This window comes from Coptis chinensis, chromosome 9 (genome assembly GCF_015680905.1).
Source record: "Coptis chinensis isolate HL-2020 chromosome 9, ASM1568090v1, whole genome shotgun sequence".
Taxonomy (NCBI): domain Eukaryota; kingdom Viridiplantae; phylum Streptophyta; class Magnoliopsida; order Ranunculales; family Ranunculaceae; genus Coptis; species Coptis chinensis.
In genome coordinates, this window is record NC_141464.1 from 5,733,525 (window position 1) to 5,756,601 (window position 23,077).

A 23,077-nucleotide genomic window follows, 5' to 3' on the forward strand; every position below is an offset into this window, starting at 1 on the left:
AGCAAATTAAAAAGTTATTACTTGTGGCTTCACTCAACATTGATTCCTCACAATTTGTAGTCCTCAAGATTAATGCACCCATTAAAATAGTTAACCTCATAAAGTTTCTAAGCCTCAAGATCATTTAGTGAACCTCATAACCCTTTTAAAGATGTATACTTCCACAAAAAAATGTTCAAAATTGTGCAAACATTTTGAGAAAGACGATGGAGGTGAAGAGTTTCGACTTTTGTTATTTTGCCCAGTAGATGTGATGTCATCCGACACCATCTTTTCTTAACAAACAACTTTGAAAATTTTACTATATTAGAGAAAATAAAACAATAATGAGCAATTAAAAATAACTATTGCTCTAATACCATGTAAAGTGTGAAAGAAGAGTATAACGAAGTCAACACAAAGAAGACATTCATATAATTGCCTTGTTCTCATTGATCGATAGTAGCATTATTCATAATCTCTACATCCATGATCATTGCATATTCTTTACATAAACTAACCTACTTGCGCCCTTGATGAGCATGTTTTTTCGCATGATCTATGTTATGAAAAAATAGTAGGTATTGTATTTTTTTTAATAAACATTAAAGAATATTATATATTTTTTTAACAAATTAGTTTTTCAAGTGTCTTCCACCAAACAAATAAATTTTTTTTTTTTTTTTTTTTTTTTTTTTGTTGAAAAATATGAAAACTTATTGGCATTTGTTAAAAAAAAATGTTGAGTTTGATTCAAGATGACATTTTTTTTTCAAATTGGACCTTATGTTGATGAAGTGATTCTTATCATTTGGCTTCTAGTTTGAGTGAGATTTTCTTATAAACCGCTGGATAGCCATCTCTAAAATTGGCATGACAAGCCAATATACTGTCACTTTTTATTGCGACCGATAGTATGCACTTTCTGAACTATGTTACTCGTGTGCAGTCGGTAATTAATCCCCAAACATTTAATGACCGACAATCAGAGCGCCATGGCCGGTTTAAAAACCACATTGATCGGATACCCTGTTGACGTGCAATTGGGGAAAGGCTCCCATGACAATGTAGAAGCTACGAATTCAATTGCTAGGTATTCGAGGAAGGAGGGGATCCCATGAACCCATCACTAAAGACAATAATGAAGAGTTTCAATTACTTCGTTAGGACTCAACTCTATCAAATATTTCAATCTAACAGTTTTATAACCGTAAAGACACACTCCAATCAGTTTATTCATATCATCAACATACACATAATATAATTGTAGAGAATATAAATATAATAGGTTTGGACTAATTGTGATGATGTATGGGCCCACGGGTAGGATAGGAATTTCACCATTAGGGTTTCACTAAATTTAGTGGGGGAGATGTTTCTAAATTAAATAAATAAGGAGATTTGCATAGTCAATATTGGGAAAGGTATTACGGGAAGACCCGGCTATGATATATGTCTAATGGCTTCTTCAATAACCTTTGCAAGAAATGGGCCCAACCCACAAAGCCCACTTGAGGCTAGTAGGATGGTTATGAAACTGTGAAAACGCCATTCGATTTTGAAAAATAGAATAAGGGGGAAAAAATGACAGCAGTGGAAAAAGTGTTGGTCCAGATCTTGGAGCGAGCAAATTGGATAGTAAATCAAACGAAACAACAAAGTGATTCATTCAATCAGTACTTAGCTACTGTTTGTCTAATCAAACAAATCCCTCCTCCTCCTTGGCTTCAAGGTATACAACAAACAAACCCTAATTTCGCTAATTATTATTTTACTTGACACATATTTTATTTCAGGTCAATTATTCCCACCTCCGAGAGGATGTAGCAATCTTAACAACAATCTATTTTTAACGAAAAATGATGATATTGAATCAGTGGTAAAAATAGAAAGGTCAAAGTCAAGGCAAAAGGCTTTGGAGCTTCGAAACACTGCCAGTTTGACTAAATCAGGTACATGTAATATTAATAATAGGGAAGAGGAATTGATAAAGGTAGTTAGTAGTGACGAGTGTTGTGGTATAAATGAAGGGCGCGCTCGTTTGAGTAATGATGGTACTGATATTGTTGACCAGGAGAGATGCATTGGTAATGGCTATGTTTATGAAGCTTGTTCTAGCCCTCCAACTGATGAAAGTCTACTTGTTGAGCCAAAGCAACTGTTTTTTGATCGAGTCCAAAATTGTGTTATGGATACAACTGATAAAGAGAATGGGAGAGGGTCACTAGGTACTGCTAGATCAACGACACCCGCTGAGGTTCTAGGGGAAGTGAGTTTTTCTAATGGTTTCCTTGAGAAGCATAATGCGCAGTTTCTTGAGAAGAAACGAAATTCCGAACTGATGTGTAGAGAAGACACTTTGGATGCTCTTGTAGACATGGATCAAAACAAAGTTGGTTTGGGTGAGACGTGTACTCAGAAGCTTCATGTGGTGGCTAATAACGTATTTAGAAACCAAGGAAAAGAATCTCAGAGTTTATCTGACAAGGGGTGTCGACAAGCTAACATAGCTTCCGACACATCATGCTTTGTTCCCCTTGTTCAACAGGAGCGACAGCCAGATGCACTGGTTACAGGTACATATTTTAATTGATTGAGAGTTGTGACCATATTATTTGTTATTTACCATTTTCGTTTCTTCTAATTCCTTTCAAAGCCTATGTATATTCTCCATCAAACTCCATAAGTTTTTCTAATCTCTCACTAAAATCAGTTTTATGGATTACTCTACTTGCTTAGCCCCCTCCCACTTTCTTATGGACATAGATGGTTGATTAGTTGGTGCATTCAGTCATGTGTACTACTAGTTATACTTCGTTTTATCAACATTCTGAAGAGATGGTCATATTATGTTTAAACAAGTTTGTTGCTTCATCTAAACATGCATTATGATTATGAATCAAACGAGCATCTTTTCACTTCTTAAGGTTAGCCTGCCTCTTGTTTTCAACTTCAAATTCTTAAGAACTGGGTTTCTCTAATGTGGAAGCATTGTTGGGGTTGCAGATACTGGACCCGTTTCAAGTCAGCCAGTTGGCGCTTGTTCTAGTCGTTTGGAATCTGATGTGGTAGGTAGTAGCTCTGGAGTGCCAGAATTTTTGTTTTCTAGCCCTCCATGTGATGATAATATATTTGTTGAGCCAAAGCAACTGCTTTTTGATGAAGTTGAAGATTGCAATGTGAGTGGAAGTCTTACTCTTCAATCTGAAAAAGAGAAAGGGAGTGGGTCACCAGGTAATGCTAGATCACCGACACCCGCTGAGTCTCTAGGTGTTACCCATTTGTCTTTGCACAAGAAACATGCTGTGTTGCTGGAACACCAAGAAACTGAGCATTTTGATGCAGCCGATGCAGCTAACAGAAGTATATTAACACAGACAATCACACCAAAATCTGCTGAGACCAGTAGTACTGGAAGAATTGTTCCCTACTTGTTAAGGAGCTACACCAAGCATGATAATAATGATGGTTTCTTAAAGTCAGAGGAGCCTTCTTTCCAGAGGAAGTCTGTGAGATCAAAAAAGAATACAAACAATGCTTCAGAGAATTCGTGGCCTCAGTACAAGCGAAGAAAGATTGAGGGTCGATCAAGTACCGCGTTCACTAATTCGTCAAGATTAGTGAGGGTCGAGCCACTTCATCAGATTCATGAAAATGGTGTATCTAGATTCCATGAAAATGCAGAATATGGCTCGAAGACTGACCTGGAGTTCAAGCATGTTACCTCGTCTTCTGATGAGAAAACATCGAACTCAAATGCAATTAAGAGACCTTGTAAAAGGCTTTCTCGGAGTGCCAAACGCTGTAAGACAGAAAGATGTGACACCTCATTAAAATCTCAAGACAAAAAGGTAATTGTTCTCTCTCCAGGGTTTTGTTTTGCTTCAACTTTGTAACCCCCTCCATCTCTTTCCTGGCTTCTGGCCTAACATAATATATGGACTTGATAGAATTGGTATCAATTACCAAATCCAAATAGAGGGGACAGGGTTTTGATGTTTAAGTTATGGTCCAGATAACTATTCTGGAAGCATCTGTTTACTGTGAACTGTAGGGGCCCGACTAAATGGTGTGTCCCATCCAGCATCGAGATCACAAGCTGCATGGTGCTTGGATGTGCATCAAAACCACCATCTGCAGGTCTTTAAAAAAGGAGTCTGCATGGGTCAGCAGATGTACAGAAGATAATTTCTGTTAGTTTGTAGTGGTCGTTTTTCTGGTTCTAGTAAACTATTCAGTTGATTTAATCTATTTGCATTTAATTTTTGTTTTAAACTTTGCTTAACAGGGTGAGCAGGATGCAGAAGGTGGACAGAAAGACACAAACACCTGCTTGAGATTTGAGCAAACAGGGGTAGATGCTTCTCTTGTTTCCGATTTGGGCAAAGAAGTTTGTGACAATGCCGAAGACTGTCTATCAGGGTCGACAGATATCAACATAACACAGTTAGAGTCAGATGAACAGCGATATCTTCTGCTTCCTGAAATTGAATTAGACATCCAAAAGATAAAGCAATTAGGCTCTACTGAAAGAGCTTTACAGGACACAGGGTCAACAGATCTCAATGTGACACAATTACCTGCAGAAGATCACCGACATCTCATGTTTCATGAAACTGCACTAGACATCCGAAATATGGATCAGTTAGGTTCTGCTGAAAGAGGTTTGCAGAACAGAGGATCTGCAACTGGAGAACAGTTGCTTTCATACTGTTCTGTTAGGTCCCCGAGTCTTGAGGATGTTACTGGGAATCAATCCATGCCTGAGTTTGAGGGGTTCAGCATTGGTCTGCCGTCAAAGCAAATATTGTCACTTCCCGGAGAAAGAATAAGCTTGGGCAACATAGATCTTCCGACAACTACAAATGAGTGTATCAGTGTCATTGAGAAACTGTGCAAATCTGCTGGCATGCTCACCCCATTAGCATGGTCTTCAAAGCATAAAATTCATAGAACACCTGATCTATACCAGTCTTTACCTGATGGTCTTCCCGAGTGCATGGATCTGAAAAGGACTGTTACCTTTAGCGACGAAGATCTTAAGCAACTAAACGGTAGTTATAATCTAATTGGTGAAGAATCTGAACTTGCTTCCTACTCTGATTGCATGCCATCATCTGTTCAATTAGACTGGGGTGTTCCACAACCTCCTTTTACACCTCCTGTTAGGACGTTCAATCAAAGAAATACTTCAGTGCCTGCTGGTCGCAGTTTTGAGAAGCTGCAGAATACAAACCCAGAACTAACTTGTTTTCGCATTGATGAAAATACTAGCACTAGTGAAGAAAATGAAAATCTGGATGAGGTACTTCATGTACTGAATGAGAAAACCAGTCCAAGAGATAGTACTAGCTCATCTAATAGAAGACCACTTGTGGACATGACTAACAGCAAAATTTTGCCATCAATTTCTGTGACCAAGAATCATCATGACAGGGTAGTATAGAATCTGTGAACATGGGGCCCAACGTGAGTGGGATGCAAATCAGTGCGAAGCAGAAGCTCAGGAATGCTTATGGTGAAGAAAAAAGAGCTAAGAAGGATAAGGAGAACCAGAAGTCCTCAATAGGTGGAAAGGGTGGTGTAAGCAAGGTCTCTGACTCTCTTTATAGTACAAGGCCAAAATTATCGAGAAAAGCAAGTGAAGGAAAAGAATCTCAGAGTTTAGCTGGTAAGGGGTGTAGACGAGGTAACATAGTTTCTAGCATGTCATCCTTTATTCCCCTTGTTCAACAGAAGCGACAGCCAGCTGCACTTGTTACAGGTACATATTATATAATTGATATTCTCCATCAAACTCCATACTTTTTCTGTTAATAGGTGGAATTGTGAATCTCTAAAATCAGTTATGTAGGTTACTTCACTTGCTTAACCCCTCCTACTTTCTTACGGCGATACATTGTTGATATATGAATATGAATCAATCACTATGAAATGGTGTTCATTTCATATGAATCACTATAGGAGCGTTCAATCACTATGAATATGAATCAATCCAGCATCTTTTACTGAGAGTTATCATCACTATGAATAAGGTCATCCTCATCGTTGACACACATTCATTCAAAATATTGTGGTTGTGCCTACATTTTTCTCCATTGAATTCTTATGTAGAGCTGTCTGTGATAATCACATTTGTCTATAGATTTCTATAGATCTCTCGAGTTACATTATCAGTCCATTTTTTATTGTTTTCATGGTTTCCCTATCCTAGTTAGAGCTTTCAACATTTTACTGCATTTAGAGGTCTTAAGCTCTTAACTTGGGCGCTCCTCTTTGATCAGTGATCTCTATATACATGAACATACCATACATGTCATGTTGACAATTACTACTCATCCTTATCTCAACAATGCTCATTCTATAAACATTTGTTACTTGCCTACCCATTTCTAGGTTCCCACGACATGGCTATTTGTGTTGATAATTACTATAGGTCTCTCACTATGTTACAAGGACACACCATATTCTAAAAATTATCACTGTCAGATACGTGTCCTCGTATCCGTGAAGGACACGACACATGCACATATAGTATGTGATATACCTTTACATCGGTGTTTTGCACGTTGGACCCTTCGTATCCGTGTCGAACACGGATTCACATATCCATATCAATATAACTTACTCTCTTGTTTTACTTGCAACACACTTCTCTCTAACAACTGAACACCAGTATTTTGAACTGCATCCAGACTAGTCTCTCCAACTTTATGAATAACTTGACCAAATAACTGAACTTTAATAAAGTATGATATGATATTTCATCAGTCGGAGTGTTGTGCAATAGATACATTATTAATGTCATGGTCCTTTTTAACTCGAAACTCTAGTTTCATTTTGTCTCTTAGCTGTTGTCTAGAATTTCAACTTGTATACTTGCTTCATCAAATACGATGTTATGTGGATTTGGACATATTTAATGTATTTATAGATTTATTTCCTTTTAATTAGTTGCATACCAATATTTCAAGCGTGAATGATAGATCTTCTGTTAACAAATATGGCCATCCTTATAGATAGATCACTCTAATTATGCATCTTATTGGACATTTTTGTATTATCTTAGGCTGCCTAACTATAACATTTAATATGTTTTGGGTCTTGATACTTCTTAGGAAAGAGAGATGTTAAAGTTAAAGCTCTGGAGGCTGCTGTGGCTGCAAAAAAGCTTGAAGAGAAAAGGGAGAATGATCGTAAAATGAAAAAAGAAGCAGCAAAGCTTGAGCGAGCAAGACTGGAGCAAGACAAGATTAAGCAATTGGAGCTGCAAAACAAAAAGAGTGAAGAGGAAAGAAAGAAAAAAGAAGCTGACTTGGCAGGAAGGAAAAGGATAAGGGAGGAGGAAGATAGGAAGGAGAAGGAAAGGAAGCGGAAGTGTACTGAAGAAGCACGAAGGTTACAAGACAAACTGCATGCTGAAAAGGAGGAGAAAGTGCAACGATGCAGAGCTGCCGTAAGATTCTATCTGCACTATTTAAGTATTTATATCAATTTGGGTTTTCTTTATTCATGATGCTCTGTGGTAGAAATAACTGTCACTTAACACTACAGGATGACAAAGAAGGCAAGAAAAAAGAAGTGCAAAACAAAGAACAGAAAAATCAGAAAACAGAGAAAGGAAGCCAGATTGCTGACTGTAGGCAAAAGATGGAAACTGGCACTAGGAATGCCAAGGTTCCAGTAGGAAATGCTGAAAAAGCAAGTGATGTTCGTAAAGACTCTGTGGGAGTGAAAGCAGATCATGATAAGGTTAGAACTAGCACTGAGTACATAGGTTTAGGAGTGCTGGAAGTTGTACTGCAAAAAAATTTCAGTGCCATTGCCATAAACAATTATTCACTGCAAAATTTTCTTGGTGGGGCGTGCGGCGAGGAACTAATTTAATTGTTAGGACTGAAAAAATTGACCTATGAGGTTGGATGCCTTTTCATCTAGATCAAGTGCTTTTTGTACAGTTGTACCATTGGTCTGAGCATCTTGTGTTTTCAATGGAGTCTGTTATTTTATATGGTGTGACCCTTAAAACAGCCTTTCCCTGCCATGAATGAGTTTTGAGTCATAGGTTTGCAAAAGAAGTCCTAGAGGTCTCCTGTTTCCCAGGTTTTTTCTTGTACCGTTCTGCCAGCTTAATTTATTTTATTAAGCTTTCTTTATTGGCTTTATTTTCTTGTTATCGATTTTTAGTGAAGTAGTTTATCATTAGCTTATAGTGCTCAACTGCTCATCTTCAATGGGTTTCAGTCATATAGAACTAATGACCAATGACATTGAACACAGCCTATGTTGACTTTTATATTGTCTGTGATTGAATGGAGAACATACCTAAACGCTGAAGCAAGATACAAATTTTCCTCTACCAGATATGCCACATGATAACCTGGAAAAGCACATATGAGCTGTTATATAGGTGTCTAACTTATGCTTCATTTGGTCTTGAAATAGAATAAAGTGGTAGAATGATGATTCAGTTAGATGTGTGGAAAAAGAGATGTTTCCATAATGAACTTAAACTCATGAGGCATATTTATCATTCTTTCCAGGCCTTCTTGTACAATTTTCACTATTATTGAGGGAATATATATTATCTTGATGGATGGAGACTGGAGATGGTTTCGGTTGAAGGATGATTATTATTTATTGTATTTTACTTCTTGCAGGTACTGGACAGTATATGTGAGCCAAATAATTGTGGTTTATCATTTACAAGAGAAAGTGGTGAAAAGTCATATGAGATTTCCCCATACCAAGCCTCGGATGATGAAGATGAAGCAGCAGAAGAAGATGAACAAGATGTACCAAATAAGAAATTTATTCCGTCATGGGCGAGGTAAACAACTAAAGTCTGTCATCCAAATATGATAAACTCTTCAAAAATATGCGATCAAGTGATCAACCAGAAATTATCTTTTTGGAATTCTTATTGATATAATTTCCTTGAAAAAAATCAAGAACGGGTGACGAACTTTACATGAAATCTGAATTTGGGGTACACACTTTCTTTGAGCAATTTTGGGGAACCAACATCAGTTTGTTGCAACAATAGCTTCTGTTTGTGTTCTGTACGTTGTTTCGAATATCCACGTTAAATAAAAAAAAAAATGACACATGTGATAATAATGGACGGAACACAAACGGAACCGAACTTTGCAAAAAAGTGAAAGTTGGTTCTCCACAATTGCTTAAAAAAGTTTGTACCCCAAATTCAAATTTCGTGTAAAATTCGTCCCTCAATTATAATTTTTTTCAATGTCCTTAGAATCCGGTAAATATTACCTTTCATTTTATCAGGATGAGGGTTGAATCCTGCATATATCTGAACTTCAGATCTTCTCCTTCTGCTGTTAACCTGCTTACGTATATCTCATAAAACTCAGGATATTAATGTTGCAATCTGATCTCTGTACTTCTTTTATGGAAGCAAAATGTTCACTAGATAATTGCTCTTATTTGCCTGTCACTCAATTCTTTTTTTTCCTGCCAATGGATATATATATATATATATATATATATATATATATATATATATATATATATATATATATATATTGACACGGGCACGCGTGTCGGTGTACGACACGGATACGGGGTGTCAGATACGGTGAGCAGTTGAAGATCGACACGGGGATACGGATAGGAATAATTAATTAATTTTTTAATAATTATAAATTTATTAAATTAGATGGTAAATCAGAAATTTTTTTTCGAGGTAAATTAAATATAATATGTGTCCGACCATGGACACGAACTATATATATATATATATATATATATATATATATATATATATATATATATATATATATATATATATATATATAGATTTTTTTCAAAATATGTCGCGTGCAGTTGAAGATAACGGGGATACGGATAGGAATAATTAATTTTTAATAATTATATATATATATATATATATATATATATATATATATATATATATATATATATATATATATATATATGAGCAAGTTCCGTTTACCACATTTTTTATACCATAGTTTATACCATGTTATAAAAAGTATGGTAAACGGAACTATGGTATATATATACAATGGATAAGTGTTTTTTTCCCCTCATTGTGGAAGCCATGAGATAGCTTTTGTTCATATAACTTAGGCTAGCTTTTCATAGACATTTTTTTGGTTGATCTGTTCTTGCTCAGCTACATTTCTTCATTGAAATAATTTTGTTTTTGTCAAGAACTTTCTGCATTGAAAATTATCTGATCAACTATGTAACTGTACATTGACATTTGTTCACTGCAGGGAAAAACATATTGCATCCATCTTGCCTTCCATGCATCGAGTTGATCCATGTGAAATCTTCCTCCGAGCAAGCTTTTGCAGTATATCTGAAGGTAATTTTCTTATTTTTTATTTCCTTTTGGACTATCTTCAGAACTGACTCACCATAACATTTTGACATTACCAGCTTCAGTTGGACTAATGGACTACTAAATGTACTTTTTTGTAGCTATTCTGTCACGAAGGAACTTGAAATAGCTGCTAATTGTATGAAAAATGGTGTGAGAATTTATATGGGATGAATCTGGGACTTGCACTAGGATATTGACATCTTGTACATGAGGTACCTTCTTACTTTTAATTCCAGCAACCTCCAATTGCTCTAAGTCTTTATTTGGTTACAAAGGCATCAGCGCTTCTTTTTATTAGAAGTTCGACTACAAAACTTTTCAGTGTATCGGTACGCGATCCTCTAACACCATATCTCCCCGAATCCTGATAATGCAGGCGTCACCATACAGATATCTTGTGTATGTGAATGTGTGTGGAAATCGTGGGTGGGCATTTCTTTTTTCCAGCCAAAGATATAACTAGTGTGTTAATTTAGTTAAGTACGAGTTACATTGGTCGCCTATTGGCAAAGATTGTTACTCACGCAGTCACGTGATCCATATGGCTTGAATATAATCGTTTCACTATCGAGGATGAGTATAGGGATGTCCAGCAACTTATAGTTAAATGTAAATCACTAGTGTGGGATTGGGTGTCTTTCTTACCCAATGGGATTGGGTGTCTTATTTTTAGGTGGGACGTCGTCGTTGAGGCTTAGCCTATTTGAGTTTGTTTGTACTACTTGCAGTGTGAATCTCTGACGCCGCATCATCATGATTAATATTATTTATTGATATGTAAAAGTTAATATATTAATATAATAATCGGATTACAGCAGCACTTTAATTGTTAGGCAGCAGCTAATTCATCAAGACCACCCCACTGTGACACCGTTAATACTCCTCTCCAAAAAAAATAAAAAATAAAATACATTATTATTATTATATTATAATCTATAGTTTTACTGATCAAAACAAGTTTAGTTAAGTGTGAGTTGTTAACTTAACCTTGATGTAGGAGTAAGCCTCAATCTTTTTACTGAAGTGCTTTACAAGAAGTGCCCTAAATAACACTTTCATAATAAGTAAAGATTTCACATAGAACAGAAAGATATAGAATAAATAAGCATCTTTAGTCATGTGTCCCTTTGCGAAGCTCACTGTTTAACTAGACATTTAATGTCTAAGCAAATGAATGGAATAAGCATCTCCGTCGAGCCACTGGTTACGTCCTTATTAAGTATTGTGAGCTTGTCCATCAGGCTACCCTTGGCTTGAAACACTTCACGACCCCCTTTTGCTGGCCTTCCACCATGATCTGCATGACCAGCTTATTTTTCTCCTGGGAAGCAAAACCGCTCGCCCGAAATCTGTCCCTTCAGTTGTGTAACAAGGTGAATTAATTTTAATTATTCAAAACAATGTCAAAAGCATAAAATCTCAAAATGAAACCTTAAGTAACACAATTGTGAACAAACTTTAAGAGGATGGAATATTTTTTTCTGGGGTTTGCTGATAGGTGCCTATGTGCATGGCAAAAAGTATCAATCTCATCCAATATATTGCACCCTGAGTTTCCAATTTTTTGGGAAAGATTGGACCGATATATTCTGGTCAAGGCAAAATTTGGGGAAAGGGTGGAAAGATCAGCAGATATATGGCATATCATCAACATGCCTTCATTCCCTAAAGCCATACATTAGTCCGAAGGCACTATTTTTGTCAGAATATGTTTTGTAGGGGTGAAATTGATGAGAACTTACACTCTCTACAGGGGAATATTTATACAGGGGAATATTTTGTGGAAAGTGTCAGTGGGTACTGGAGATTTCTTGTTCGTTTAGTCTAAATATTTTCAGATTGTAGACTAAAATTATTCTATATAATATAAACCTTATAGATTGGATGACTTATTTTTATCCTTGTTTTCATACTTCGTTGAATAACTTGCATATTAGAATATGGAGGTGATGCACTCCAATCCTCTGCCGTGATCCTTTCTTTGAACTTTTAGTCTCTGGGAGTCTGGGGTGGCTCTACTATGTTTAACTCTGGTTGAGGATTGTTGGGTGGTATGGGTGCATTTATATGTGTCTGGGCAGAAGAGATACAACCTCTAAGTGATGCATCTCTATGTGTTGTAGGTACATGGGCCTAATTTTGTTTGTCCTCACTTATTCAACCTCAGGTCACATGCATAACTGCCCATGTATTTTGATGTTGGAACTTAATCAGCCAGCATTTTTTCTGTGTGGTATTGGTGGTGTGTGATGACCTTTTGCGCCCTATAAAACCACTTGTGTATTGTTGTTTTCGTTTTGTTTTTGTAGGTATCATGCTTTAACCAAAGACTTCTTGATAAACTGCAGATCCCTTATTGACACTAACTCCTCGAGTCCTTTTTAGTACTAGGTTTGTTGAACATATTGTTTTGAGGAGGAAGGTGCTTGTCAGCCTATTACAGTAAGTGTTATGCTTAACCCTTGGCAGACTTATAAAGGACAATGCTGTAATCTCACCTCTGAATGACACTAGATGGCAAACTTCGAATTTTGTACCCAATGTGAATCTTGGTTCTTTATGATTTTGCTCCCTTGAAACTAATGACAGATGTATTGGAATACACTATAGGTCTATAGGCAAGTGGCCTATAAAAAGTGGTGGGTTTATAATTCTGACCTGTAAAGTGCACTAGCTTTTTATCTACATACCTATTTCTATTAAGTTACTATTTTGGCTGTTATAGCAAATTCTAAAATGAGGGAATATTTTTCTGGAGCATATTGATAGCTTTCTAGGTGCATGTCATAAAATGTCAATCTCATCCGAGATATTGGACCCCGCTTCCGGATATATTGGAAAATATTGAAGTGTTATTCAGGTCAAGGAAAAATAATATTTTGCATATTTTCGGTTAAGCAGATATGTAGGCATATTTTCGGTTGTGCCTTCATGCACTAGAGAGATATGTTAGGCCGAAGGCCCTGTATTTCTCAGAATATGGTCACTTGGTCAGTATGGGTGAAATTGATGAGAACTTGCGTTGTTTATAGGGGCATATATTTGTGAAAAGTATTTATAGGTACTCGACACTGCTAATTTTAAAGGTTTTCAGATTGTAAAATAGGACTCTTCCATATATTGTATTATAAATCTTGTAAATTGAATGACTCGTTCTCTCCTATTCCCCCCTTCAGGTTCATCATGCATAGCTGCCCAACTGACCTTGTATTTTGATGTGGTATCTAAACAATCAGTACTGTCCGTTCTGTGGTTGTAATGATGACCTTTTGTGCCCTCAAGATACGAACTTGTGTGTTTTTGTCTTTGTTTTGCTTTGTTAGGTGTCATGGCCTTAGCAAAGGACATCTTGCATTGAAGTTGTTACTGATATAAGCTATAAATTGAAGATCCGTTTTAGGCACCTTAACATTCTTTTCAATTGGCTTGTTACAAATAATGCTTCAAAGATGTGCCTGTGTTATAGAAAGTGTTGTAATTTTTTAGATTTTGTTTTGTTTAGTAAACCTTGTATACTTGTACTGTTGTACATACAACTTTATATATACTGTGTGGTTTTCTTTATGACATGTAAACTGATGGGTTTACATTCTGTTTGTAGGCAATCCTCCAACCCAGTAAGCCTTTTGGCATGGACTCTGAAATTTGAGAGGTGAAGGTGGTCCCTTTTATGTAAGCTGTGGTTTATATGATACATTTTCTCGATGTTATATACTGTATATTTACTGCTCCGCTTGTAGTAAGATGAATTTGTGGTTGCTCAAGCTTTATTGAGCAGATCAGATAAACTATCTAGTTCAAATCTCGAGCCATCAAATAGCACCTGCACCTTAGCTCTCAAGATTTATAAAGATCTATGCATCCCATGGATCAATCTGTTTGCATAGTTTTCTGTTTATTTCGAAATGGTTGACAGGCTAATCTCTTCATATTACAGAGTTCAACTCTCCATGTTTTTTTTCAGTAAAATATAGTTTTATATATATATTGAAAAGAAATAGGATGAGATATCTTATAGTACAAGCTATAAAATACTAAGAAAAAAACATAGAAAATTTTATCAACAGCTCATAATGGACTGCCATCTGCACACGAAAGGGATGTCTTGAAAACTCGTTGTGCACTTTCAACTAGAAAAACGCTCATGTCCCATGTCTGATTATCCTTAGATTTTTATTTATTTATTTATTATTATTTTTTACTACATATATTTTCAAAGTAGTAAAGGAAGGAACCCCTAGATTTGCTCCGTTTTGGAATTAGGTTGTGCCTTCAATAGAATTTTTAAAGTAAACCTTCATTAATGGCTAATATCCACCTGTTGGTCACTTAGTCCTTGCTCGGCAGTTTTTTTGGGTTTGACTCTGCTGCAAACAGTCTTTTTGTGGAAGTATTTATTTGTGTTGCCTTTCTTGGAGAAAAATCTTAATTAATTTGGTACTGTCATTGCAATGATCTTAGCTCCACCTACTATTGGAATAGCCACAAATAGTAAATATATACTTTATGTATTTGGGATTTTTCTAGAGTGTATAATCCTAATGGCGCTTATGTGGAGGTGGATTTTTCCACTCTCCATTGGAGATGCCCTTAGCCATACTTTTGATTCCATGAATAGTTTTAGAGGCGAATGGCAGGATTCATGTCCTTTATAACGATTAAGATAATTTCCTTGCTGAATGAATTAGTTAATCTACATAATATCTCCCTGTAATTCTCTTTCGAAACAATTGTTTTGATTTCTGCTCTTACCACAGAATACATACTTGCTGCAGACCGTCAATAAATTCCATCACTTGCAGTCAGATGTGTGGTAGAAAAACAAATAATTAAAATACTCGGAAGTCAAGAAAAACTTATGTTAATTTTCTCTTGGTTTAAGGTAAAAGAACATAAAATGTTAGCTAAATGCTAAAGCAGGCCATGAGAAATGCATGTTATCTCTCGGTTTTTATGTAACTGCGGATGTAAAACAGAGATGATCCGAATATTTCATCTACATGATAATCTTAGTATTTCACATCGGTATTATTGGTAAAGCCGAAGTGCGTTAGCAGCAATGCGACATAATAATGAGACTTGTGAACTTGTGCTCAGATCCATGTTAGCGGCAATGCGACTTATGAACTTGTGCTGAGATCCACAGAAGCCCATGGTGATGAAATTAGACATTAGATCATGGCACCATAAGTTAGTTGCATATTGGGTTTCCTTTTCAGCTTAGGAAACCCACATTGATGTGGTTTCCCGTTTCCTTATTGGAATTGGGTTCGGTTCCTAAGTTTAGGCTTTTAGGGCCGTCACCAAAACATGAAGAAAAAAACATAATATGGGGTCTATAAATACTCCAATAGTGTGTGCTTTATAAGTTTATACCTTTCTGTGCTAATTTTATAATTTATAATCTGTGAGTTCTTGGGGATTCACTTGGTGGTTCTATTGCACAGAAGGAAGAAGTAGAAGAAAGGATGGTGAGTTATCTAATTGTCAAAATCATCTCAGCAAAGCATTTGAAGAATGTGAATTTTCGAAAAGGTGATCTCAAGCCCTACGTTGCCTTGTGGAGAGAAGCAAGGCACAATACAGAAACGACCAATTAGTAATACTTCCAGTTATATGATAACGAAACAAGGCACCTCAACTAGTCCAGTATGGGACCAACAATTCTTCTTTAACGCAGACGTTATTGATATCAAGAACTCTTCCCTCCGCATGGAAGTAAGGCACTGTGACACTACTACATACTCACTTGAACATCTCTTTAAGTCTGGAGAAGATCACTGCAAGGACAATCAGGTTATTATTTGAAAACTCCAACTCCTTCGTCCTTCTGGTTATCTTTCGGTGAAATCAGGATTGCTCTATATTTACAATGGCAATCTTCCGATATTAATCCCACGTTGCCCCGCCCGGGTTCAAACCGGGAATAATGCAAATACAGTTAATGATTGCCAAGAAGAAGCTTATGAATAGATCAAGAGAATGAAGGAGGCGTGTTTTCCAGATTTGAGCTAGATATATCAGAAGGTCTGCCTCACACTCCAGCAGCCAGCAGCACCCAAAAGAACAAGTTGAGAAGCTCAATAAACTGAAGTTGTATATTGAGCGCCCATCATGTCGTTTCTACAGATAGCTAATAAAAGTAACATCCCACCTAGTTATAATAAGGATAAGCTTGGTTGGTATGAAGAGCAGATCGTTAAGTGCCTAAATATATAGAAAGGAAAGAAGCATATACCTTCACATCAAGGATATCAGCAAGGCAAAAAGGCAGTGTTCACCCTCGAACTTGTCAAGTTTTACCACTTACCCCCCTGAACTTCACTTCAGGCAATTTTAACCCTGGACTTGTAAAACGTATCCAGCTCCATTTTTCCAGTTCATTTCCGGCTTTTGAAAGTGGCGTGGAATTATATTTTCTACGGCGTGGCAAAATTAAAAATTCCACGTCATAAAATATAATTCCATCGCCACTCCACGTCACTCTTGGTGCGAAAATGTACCGGAAATATGAAGGTGGATACGTTTTACAAGTACAGGGTTAAAATTGCCTAAACTGAACTTTAGGGGGGTAAGTGGTAAAACTTGACAAGTTCGAGGGTGAAATATGCCAATTTGCCTATCAGCAATTATTGGTGTATAGGATGGTTCATATGAGAATATATTGATGATATAGAAATTGTTAGAGCAAGTGAGCAACAGAATCATCATGGGATAATAGGAATATTGTGAAGATCTTGTTCAAGACCAATAATTAGTTGTTTTATTATGATGATTTTCTATGTTAGTCAACATGTTCTATGCTTGTAAACCTTACAAGTTCTTGATCTCTAATGTACACCCTTTGTAAAGGTGGATTTTAGTTCTACCCTATAGATGTGATTAGGAGGAGAATGGGTTTGGAGATGGGAAAGACCGAGTTCGTTACTGAGCGAACTGCCTACGTATCTATCTCTCACTTACGGGGAGAGTAGAATCAGGTCTGACGTAGTTCATGCAGGTGGTATTTATAGTTGTTGAGCATGAAGATCTGCGCAACACGTGTATTGACGAGTACAGATGTGTGGTTGAGATCTGGTATACGTGTAGGGTTGGTATGCGAGTTGATGATGTGAGTCACTCTGAAGCGATCTGAGTATACCACTTGCATACGGTGAATTGCTATGCAGCAAGCTCGGAGGATGAAGACTTGAGGTCGGTGTGGTATTTCTGTTTACGCTGGACACGTGTATAATATACATTGGTTGTGTATATTAGTCCCTTACACAGCCCCCTCTCATTAGGTCGTTCCAATTATGTGGGGGCGACCTGATGAGAGAGTAATTCCACACGTGGGAAGCACGCGGAGTAGTAACTGAAGATGCAAGTGATGATGGTTTGACAAGTACTAAATTGATCCTAGAAGTGTAGGTTCTCAATTAGTAAGAAAGTTGTAGCTCGAGGGAGACTTGGAGCTTGAGTGAGCCGGATGCTTGAGTTGATCTTAGAAATATAGGTCTTCAACTAGTGAGAAGTATTGCGGCTAGGTAGCCTATGAGCTCGAGAGAGCGTTTTGTGCTTGAGAACGTTTGAACTCTTGAGAGTGGTTTAGTTTGTTTGCGCGTTCGGCTCCTTGAGAGCGTTCTGTACTGAGTTGATCCTAGAAATGTAGGTCCTCAACTAGTGAGAATTGGTGGGCTATGTAGCCTCTGAGCTCGAGTGAGCGTGGAAGCTTAAGAAAGCGTGTTGCTCGCGGAGAGTGTTCTCTCTGAGTTGAGCCTAGAGTTGTAGGTCATCAACTAGTAAGAACTGTAGAGGCTAAGAAGCCTATGAGCTCAAGTGAGCGTGATACTCAGGTGGGCGTCAGGACCGAAGTGAGTTTGCCTGCGCTAGTGAGTTGGCAGCTCTAGTGGGCATCATGATTTGGAGATCGCAGTTGATAGCTAGCCTTGAATTGGCCTAACTATAGGTAGCCCCAGTTTTGGAGCTTTGATTGACCTCTGGGGTTGACAACAGAGCTGGGGTGACCTCTGGAGTCTTGTCAACAGGAGCTGAGGCGACCTTTGGGGTTTTGACAATAGGAGCGGAGACGACCTCTATGGTCTTGTCAACAGGAGCTGAGGCGACCTCTGGGGTCTTGATAACAGGAGCGGAGGCGACCTTTGGGGTCTTGATAATAGGAGCGGAGGCAACCTCTGGGGTCTTGTTAATAGGAGTTGGGGCGACCTCTGGGGTCTTGACAACAGGAGATGGGGCGACCTCTGGGGTCTTGTCAACTAGAGCGGAGGCAACCTCTGGGGTCTTGTCAACAGGAGTTGGGGCGACCTCTGGGGTCTTGATAATAGGAGCTGAGGCGACTTTTGGGGTCTTGATAGTAGGAGTTGAGGCGACCTTCTTGTTCTTCTGTTAAGCCTTGACGTTTCAGGCCTTCTTGCAACTTGATGTACTTGTCGTGGAGATGGTCGAACTCTTGGGCACTATAGAGTGCGAGGCTCTAAATGTAGCGAGCCACGTGTTGACCGGGACATGTGCTACCATCGTACATTGCAAAGTTTGGTTGGATGAAATCTGGAGGGGAAGGTTTACTGAGTACCTTAGCAGTGAAAGGGGACGCCCGGTACGTCTTTAGCATCTTTTGAACGATCTGAGTGGCGTGCTTCTTGAATGCGCTCTAATCTATTCTTTGTGAAAGCTTGTTAATCTGCTGATTTACTTAGTTGATACCGTCCTCTACTAACGCGCCAGGTGGAGTTTGTGCGTCCACTTATGTTTTCAAAGCAACATTCTCCTGCCTTAGCAGGGTGATGTGCTCATTCATTGTTCCTAACTGACTTGCTAAGCCCTGGATTTGAGCTTTGAGGCTTGCCATGCTTCGTGGGCTTGAGTATTTTTGTTTTTGGAAAGTGGTTTCTCAAGAAATCGAGACCACAGACGACGCCAATGTAAATGTGGATTTTAGTTCTACCCTACAGATGTGATTAGGAGGAGAATGGGTTTGGAGATGGGAAAGACCGAGTTCGTTACTGAGTGAACTGCCTACGTATATATCTCTCACTTCTAGGGGGAGAGTAGAATCAGGTCTGACGTAGTTCATGCAGGTGGTATTTATAGTTGTTGAGCATGAAGATTTACGCAACACGTGTACTGACAAGTACAGATGTGTGGTTGAGATCTGGTATGCGTGTAGGGTTGGTGTTGGTAGGAATTCCGTAATGATAGGGAGTGGTTGCAGTAGTTTGTATATTGCGGTAGTGGGTTGTGTCAGTATGGCTCTGATAATGATTGCATCTAGATAATGGATGATGTCACTAAATGGAACATTCCGTGTGAGGGTATGTGAGTTGAGTTACTCTGGAGCGAGCTCGTAGGACGAATATCTTAGATCGGGTATGCTAGCTGATGATGTGAGTTGCTCTGAAGCGATCTGAGTATACCACTTGCATACGGTGAATTGCTATGCAGCAAGCTCGGAGGATGAGGACATGAGGTCGGTGTGGTATTTTTGTTTACGCTGGACACGTGTATAATATACATTGGTTGTGTATATTAGTCCTTCACACCCTTCATCAAACACACTGACCGACCATAGGTTGCAACTTGCAAGTATTAGATATATATGATATCAGGGAGTAACTCTCAAGGACTCGCCGGAACAAACAATCACTCTTAGAACCAGTGTTATTTTAAAATCACTCACAAGGACAGGGACGCTGAAATGTCCTGATTACCCCTAATTAGTTAAAAAGTCTAATTTACCCTTAAAATAACTGCCTACCAGTTAAAACTGTCCCACCACTTTCAACGAACATTCTTAAAAAAAAAAAACCCCCCAAACACAAATTCCCAAAATTGTAAAGAAGTTTGAATTGAATTTGGCCATTTCTTTCCCCATTTTCCAATTTGAGTGTCGGAACCCCCATCTTCTATCACATATGGAGAACCAGAGTTTGGTGTCGGTTTCACAGAGTGAGAGAAAGGCGTTTTGAAGTGTAGGAAAAGGAGCTGATATTGGATGGATTTAGAAATCATAGGATGCAGAGCAAAACACTGCAGTATCGATTTTGTGGTTCGAATTGATAATGGTGCCAAATTCCAAGATTCATGGAATACTTCTCTTTACTACTATATTATCATTTTAACTAGATAAAATTGCTACCAATCTTGCCCAACTCAAGGCTGCTAATAAAATGTTTGAGCTGCTCTCGTACATATGAAGAAGGATGGTTCTAAGTACTTATTTGTTAAAATTCTTAGAAACTTCTCGATGTAGAGTAATTTATCATTGTCCTAATATATGGATTCACTAATTTGCATGATTGATTGAATACATATGGACAATCATATTGGATGAACAATAATTGGACTATATACATATGAACATATATACTCATATTGGACTATGAACAATAATTGTTTATACCTGTATTGGATGAACAGTCATTGTTCATACATCTATTGGACTATGAACAATCATTGTTCATACCCTTATTGTTCATAGCTAACAACATAAGGAATGATCAGTTAGAACATCTATTGGACTATTAACAATCATTGTTCATACCTTAACAACATGAGGAATGATTAGTGAGAACATTATTGGACTATGAACAATCATTGTTCATATCCATATTAGACTATGAACAATAATAGTTCATACCTCAACAACATGAGGAATGATCAGTGAGAACACTATTGGACTATGAACAATCATTGTTCATACCATATTGGACTATAACCAATAATTGTTCACACCTCAACAACATGAGGAATGATCAGTGAGAACACTATTAGACTATGAACAATCATTGTTCATAAGGAACAATCATTGTTCATACCCATATTAGACTATAAACAATAATTGTTCATACCTCAACAACATGAGGAATGATCAGTAAGAACACCTATTGGACTATGAACAATCATTGTTCATACCCATATGATTGTTCATACCCATATTAGACTATGACTAATGATTGTTCATATCTCAGCAACATAAGGAATGATCAGTGAGAACACTATTGGACTATGAACAATCATTGTTCATATAGAACAATCAATGTTACTACAACAAATATGACATATGACATCACTAATTTTACATCACTTTCAGTGAAGTGATGTCATAAGAAAACTTTTCTCAGTATGTGAAGTAATTTTTATCACAATTGTTTTTTAACATCAATTATTTCAGAAACTGACATAGTAGAGTTGTACATAAATAATGTTGTGATAGTGATGTAGTAACACTTTTTTACGTCACTCGCTGTGTCATTTATAAAGTGATGTAATATCTATGTATTCAACATCACTTTAAAGGTGTTGTCACTCACCATGTCACTTATAAAGTGATGTAATATCTATGTATTCAACATCACTTTAAAAGTGATTTTGCCAAGTTTTCTAAATCACTTATATAATGTGTATTATCGAAAAAAAATCACTATTAGTGTGACTTCCAGAGGTGTAATTATTAATATCTATTCTATTCTATTATTATCAAGTGAGTGGAGTGAACATTTTTGTGAGGGGTGGGGGCTATATATGTGGCCCAAAATGTAGGTTGCCTCTCTCTCTCTCTCTCTCTCTCTCTCTCTCTCTCTCTCTCTCTCTCTCTCTCTCTCTCTCTCTTATACTAGTATAATTAGAAAGTTCCGGGTTCCAAAAACTGTTTTAGGGATTTTTTTTTTGTAGAAAAACTGTTTTTGAGGGGGTTTTATGTAAATTTTGGATCTAATTTTTGGGCTAGGCTTTTTGGGTTTTAAAAAAAAGATAGAAAAGAAGAAAAGAAGAAAACAGAAGAGTAGAGAAGGAGGGGGTGAAGAAGCAGAAAAGAAAAAGAATGAAAGAAAGAGAGATGGTGTGCAAAGAGAAGTGTTGGAGTTATCCCTCACATGAGGAAGATGAGAGAAACTGGTACTGTTCTTGTGAAAAGGTCTGAGCGTGTATGTGCCCAGATTGGTCGTGACCAAGGCGCGCCCGCGCCCTTACGGTGAAAAAGAAGATATTTTTTTTCAGCCCTATCATGAAATATGTCTAGTGGAGTTTTGAGATGGAAAAATAAGAGGGCGCACGCCCGCACTCATGCCTTAACATCTCAAGTTTTTGATTTTTCTGTAGTAACGTGAAATTTCACAGACAGCGCCTAAATTTCAGATAACTATAAAAACAAAAGTTAGGTTTTCAAAAACCTAGTCTTGAATAGAAACCCAATTTTGAGAGCAATCAAAATTGAGAGAAAACCCTTGTAGAGAGAAAAACTTGTAAGAAGAGAAGAGAGATCTAGTAAGGTTGAGAGACTTGAGGGGAGTGATTGTAGTCTTCCTTCCCATACTTATAAAAGGATTAACTTTTGTGGAAGTAGGCATCATTGGCCAAACCAGAGTACATATTTGTATTGTGGTATGTTTTACTTTCTCTAATATTTCTATTGCTTGTTTGTGATAGTTATATCCATAGTTAGGATTGTGGTTGTTGGTTGTAGTGAAAGATTAGATTTTTTATTGGTGTAGTAGATTGTCCAAGTGCAAGCTATTTTAGTGGGGATAGATTGGTATCGTTTTCCCTAACAAAAAAGAGAGAGAGAGAGAGAGAGAGAGAGAGAGAGAGAGAGAGAGAGAGAGAGAGAGAGAGAGAGAGAGAGAGAGAGAGAGAGAGAGAGAGAGAGAGAGAGAGAGAGAGAGAGAGAGAGAGAGGGCTAAATTGGACAATCATGACGCCTAAAAAGCGGCGCTAATTTTCGGGGAA

General features: G+C 37.5%; 2 protein-coding genes and 1 non-coding gene across 6 annotated transcripts; all 3 read left to right on the forward strand.

The window, feature by feature from the left end:
* Positions 1 to 1,526: 1,526 nt before the first annotated feature.
* Positions 1,527 to 5,616, forward strand: LOC147474552 (uncharacterized). Of its 2 annotated transcripts, XM_086582761.1 has the most exons (5): positions 1,547 to 1,711; positions 1,776 to 1,931; positions 2,054 to 2,555; positions 2,986 to 3,830; positions 4,268 to 5,616. In XM_086582761.1, the coding sequence occupies exons 3-5, from the start codon at positions 2,168 to 2,170 to the stop codon at positions 5,423 to 5,425; spliced, it is 2,391 nt and encodes a 796-aa protein (XP_086438887.1). In that variant the 5' UTR covers positions 1,547 to 1,711; positions 1,776 to 1,931; positions 2,054 to 2,167; the 3' UTR covers positions 5,426 to 5,616. The 2 variants fall into 2 exon arrangements, with proteins under 2 accessions (XP_086438886.1, XP_086438887.1); XM_086582760.1 differs by having other exon boundaries at positions 1,527 to 1,711; positions 1,776 to 2,555.
* WYR (inner centromere protein, ARK-binding region protein) lies at positions 5,437 to 14,252 on the forward strand. Of its 3 annotated transcripts, none has more exons than XM_086582764.1 (8): positions 5,437 to 5,743; positions 7,098 to 7,435; positions 7,534 to 7,731; positions 8,640 to 8,809; positions 10,245 to 10,336; positions 10,453 to 10,566; positions 12,703 to 12,796; positions 13,956 to 14,252. In XM_086582764.1, exons 1-6 carry the CDS (start codon positions 5,437 to 5,439, stop codon positions 10,479 to 10,481), a joined length of 1,134 nt encoding a protein of 377 aa, XP_086438890.1. In that variant the 3' UTR covers positions 10,482 to 10,566; positions 12,703 to 12,796; positions 13,956 to 14,252. The 3 variants fall into 3 exon arrangements, with proteins under 3 accessions (XP_086438890.1, XP_086438889.1, XP_086438888.1); XM_086582763.1 differs by having other exon boundaries at positions 12,740 to 12,796; XM_086582762.1 differs by lacking the exon at positions 12,703 to 12,796.
* LOC147474554 (small nucleolar RNA Z266) lies at positions 8,429 to 8,515 on the forward strand. Its single transcript, XR_015210006.1, has one exon. It is a non-coding gene; the product is annotated as a small nucleolar RNA Z266 (small nucleolar RNA).
* Positions 14,253 to 23,077: the final 8,825 nt, after the last annotated feature.

Bases quoted from the DNA above. Each gene is read 5' to 3' on its own strand.
- LOC147474552 (XM_086582760.1), top strand. From the start codon at position 1,564: ATGACAGCAGTGGAAAAAGTGTTGGTCCAGATCTTGGAGCGAGCAAAT. The intron at 2,556-2,985 runs GTACATATTTTA...TTGGGGTTGCAG, and splicing joins GCCAGATGCACTGGTTACAG to ATACTGGACCCGTTTCAAGT. The intron at 3,831-4,267 runs GTAATTGTTCTC...TTTGCTTAACAG, and splicing joins TAAAATCTCAAGACAAAAAG to GGTGAGCAGGATGCAGAAGG.
- WYR (XM_086582764.1), top strand. From the start codon at position 5,437: ATGGGGCCCAACGTGAGTGGGATGCAAATCAGTGCGAAGCAGAAGCTC. The intron at 5,744-7,097 runs GTACATATTATA...GATACTTCTTAG, and splicing joins GCCAGCTGCACTTGTTACAG to GAAAGAGAGATGTTAAAGTT. The intron at 7,732-8,639 runs GTTAGAACTAGC...TACTTCTTGCAG, and splicing joins TGAAAGCAGATCATGATAAG to GTACTGGACAGTATATGTGA.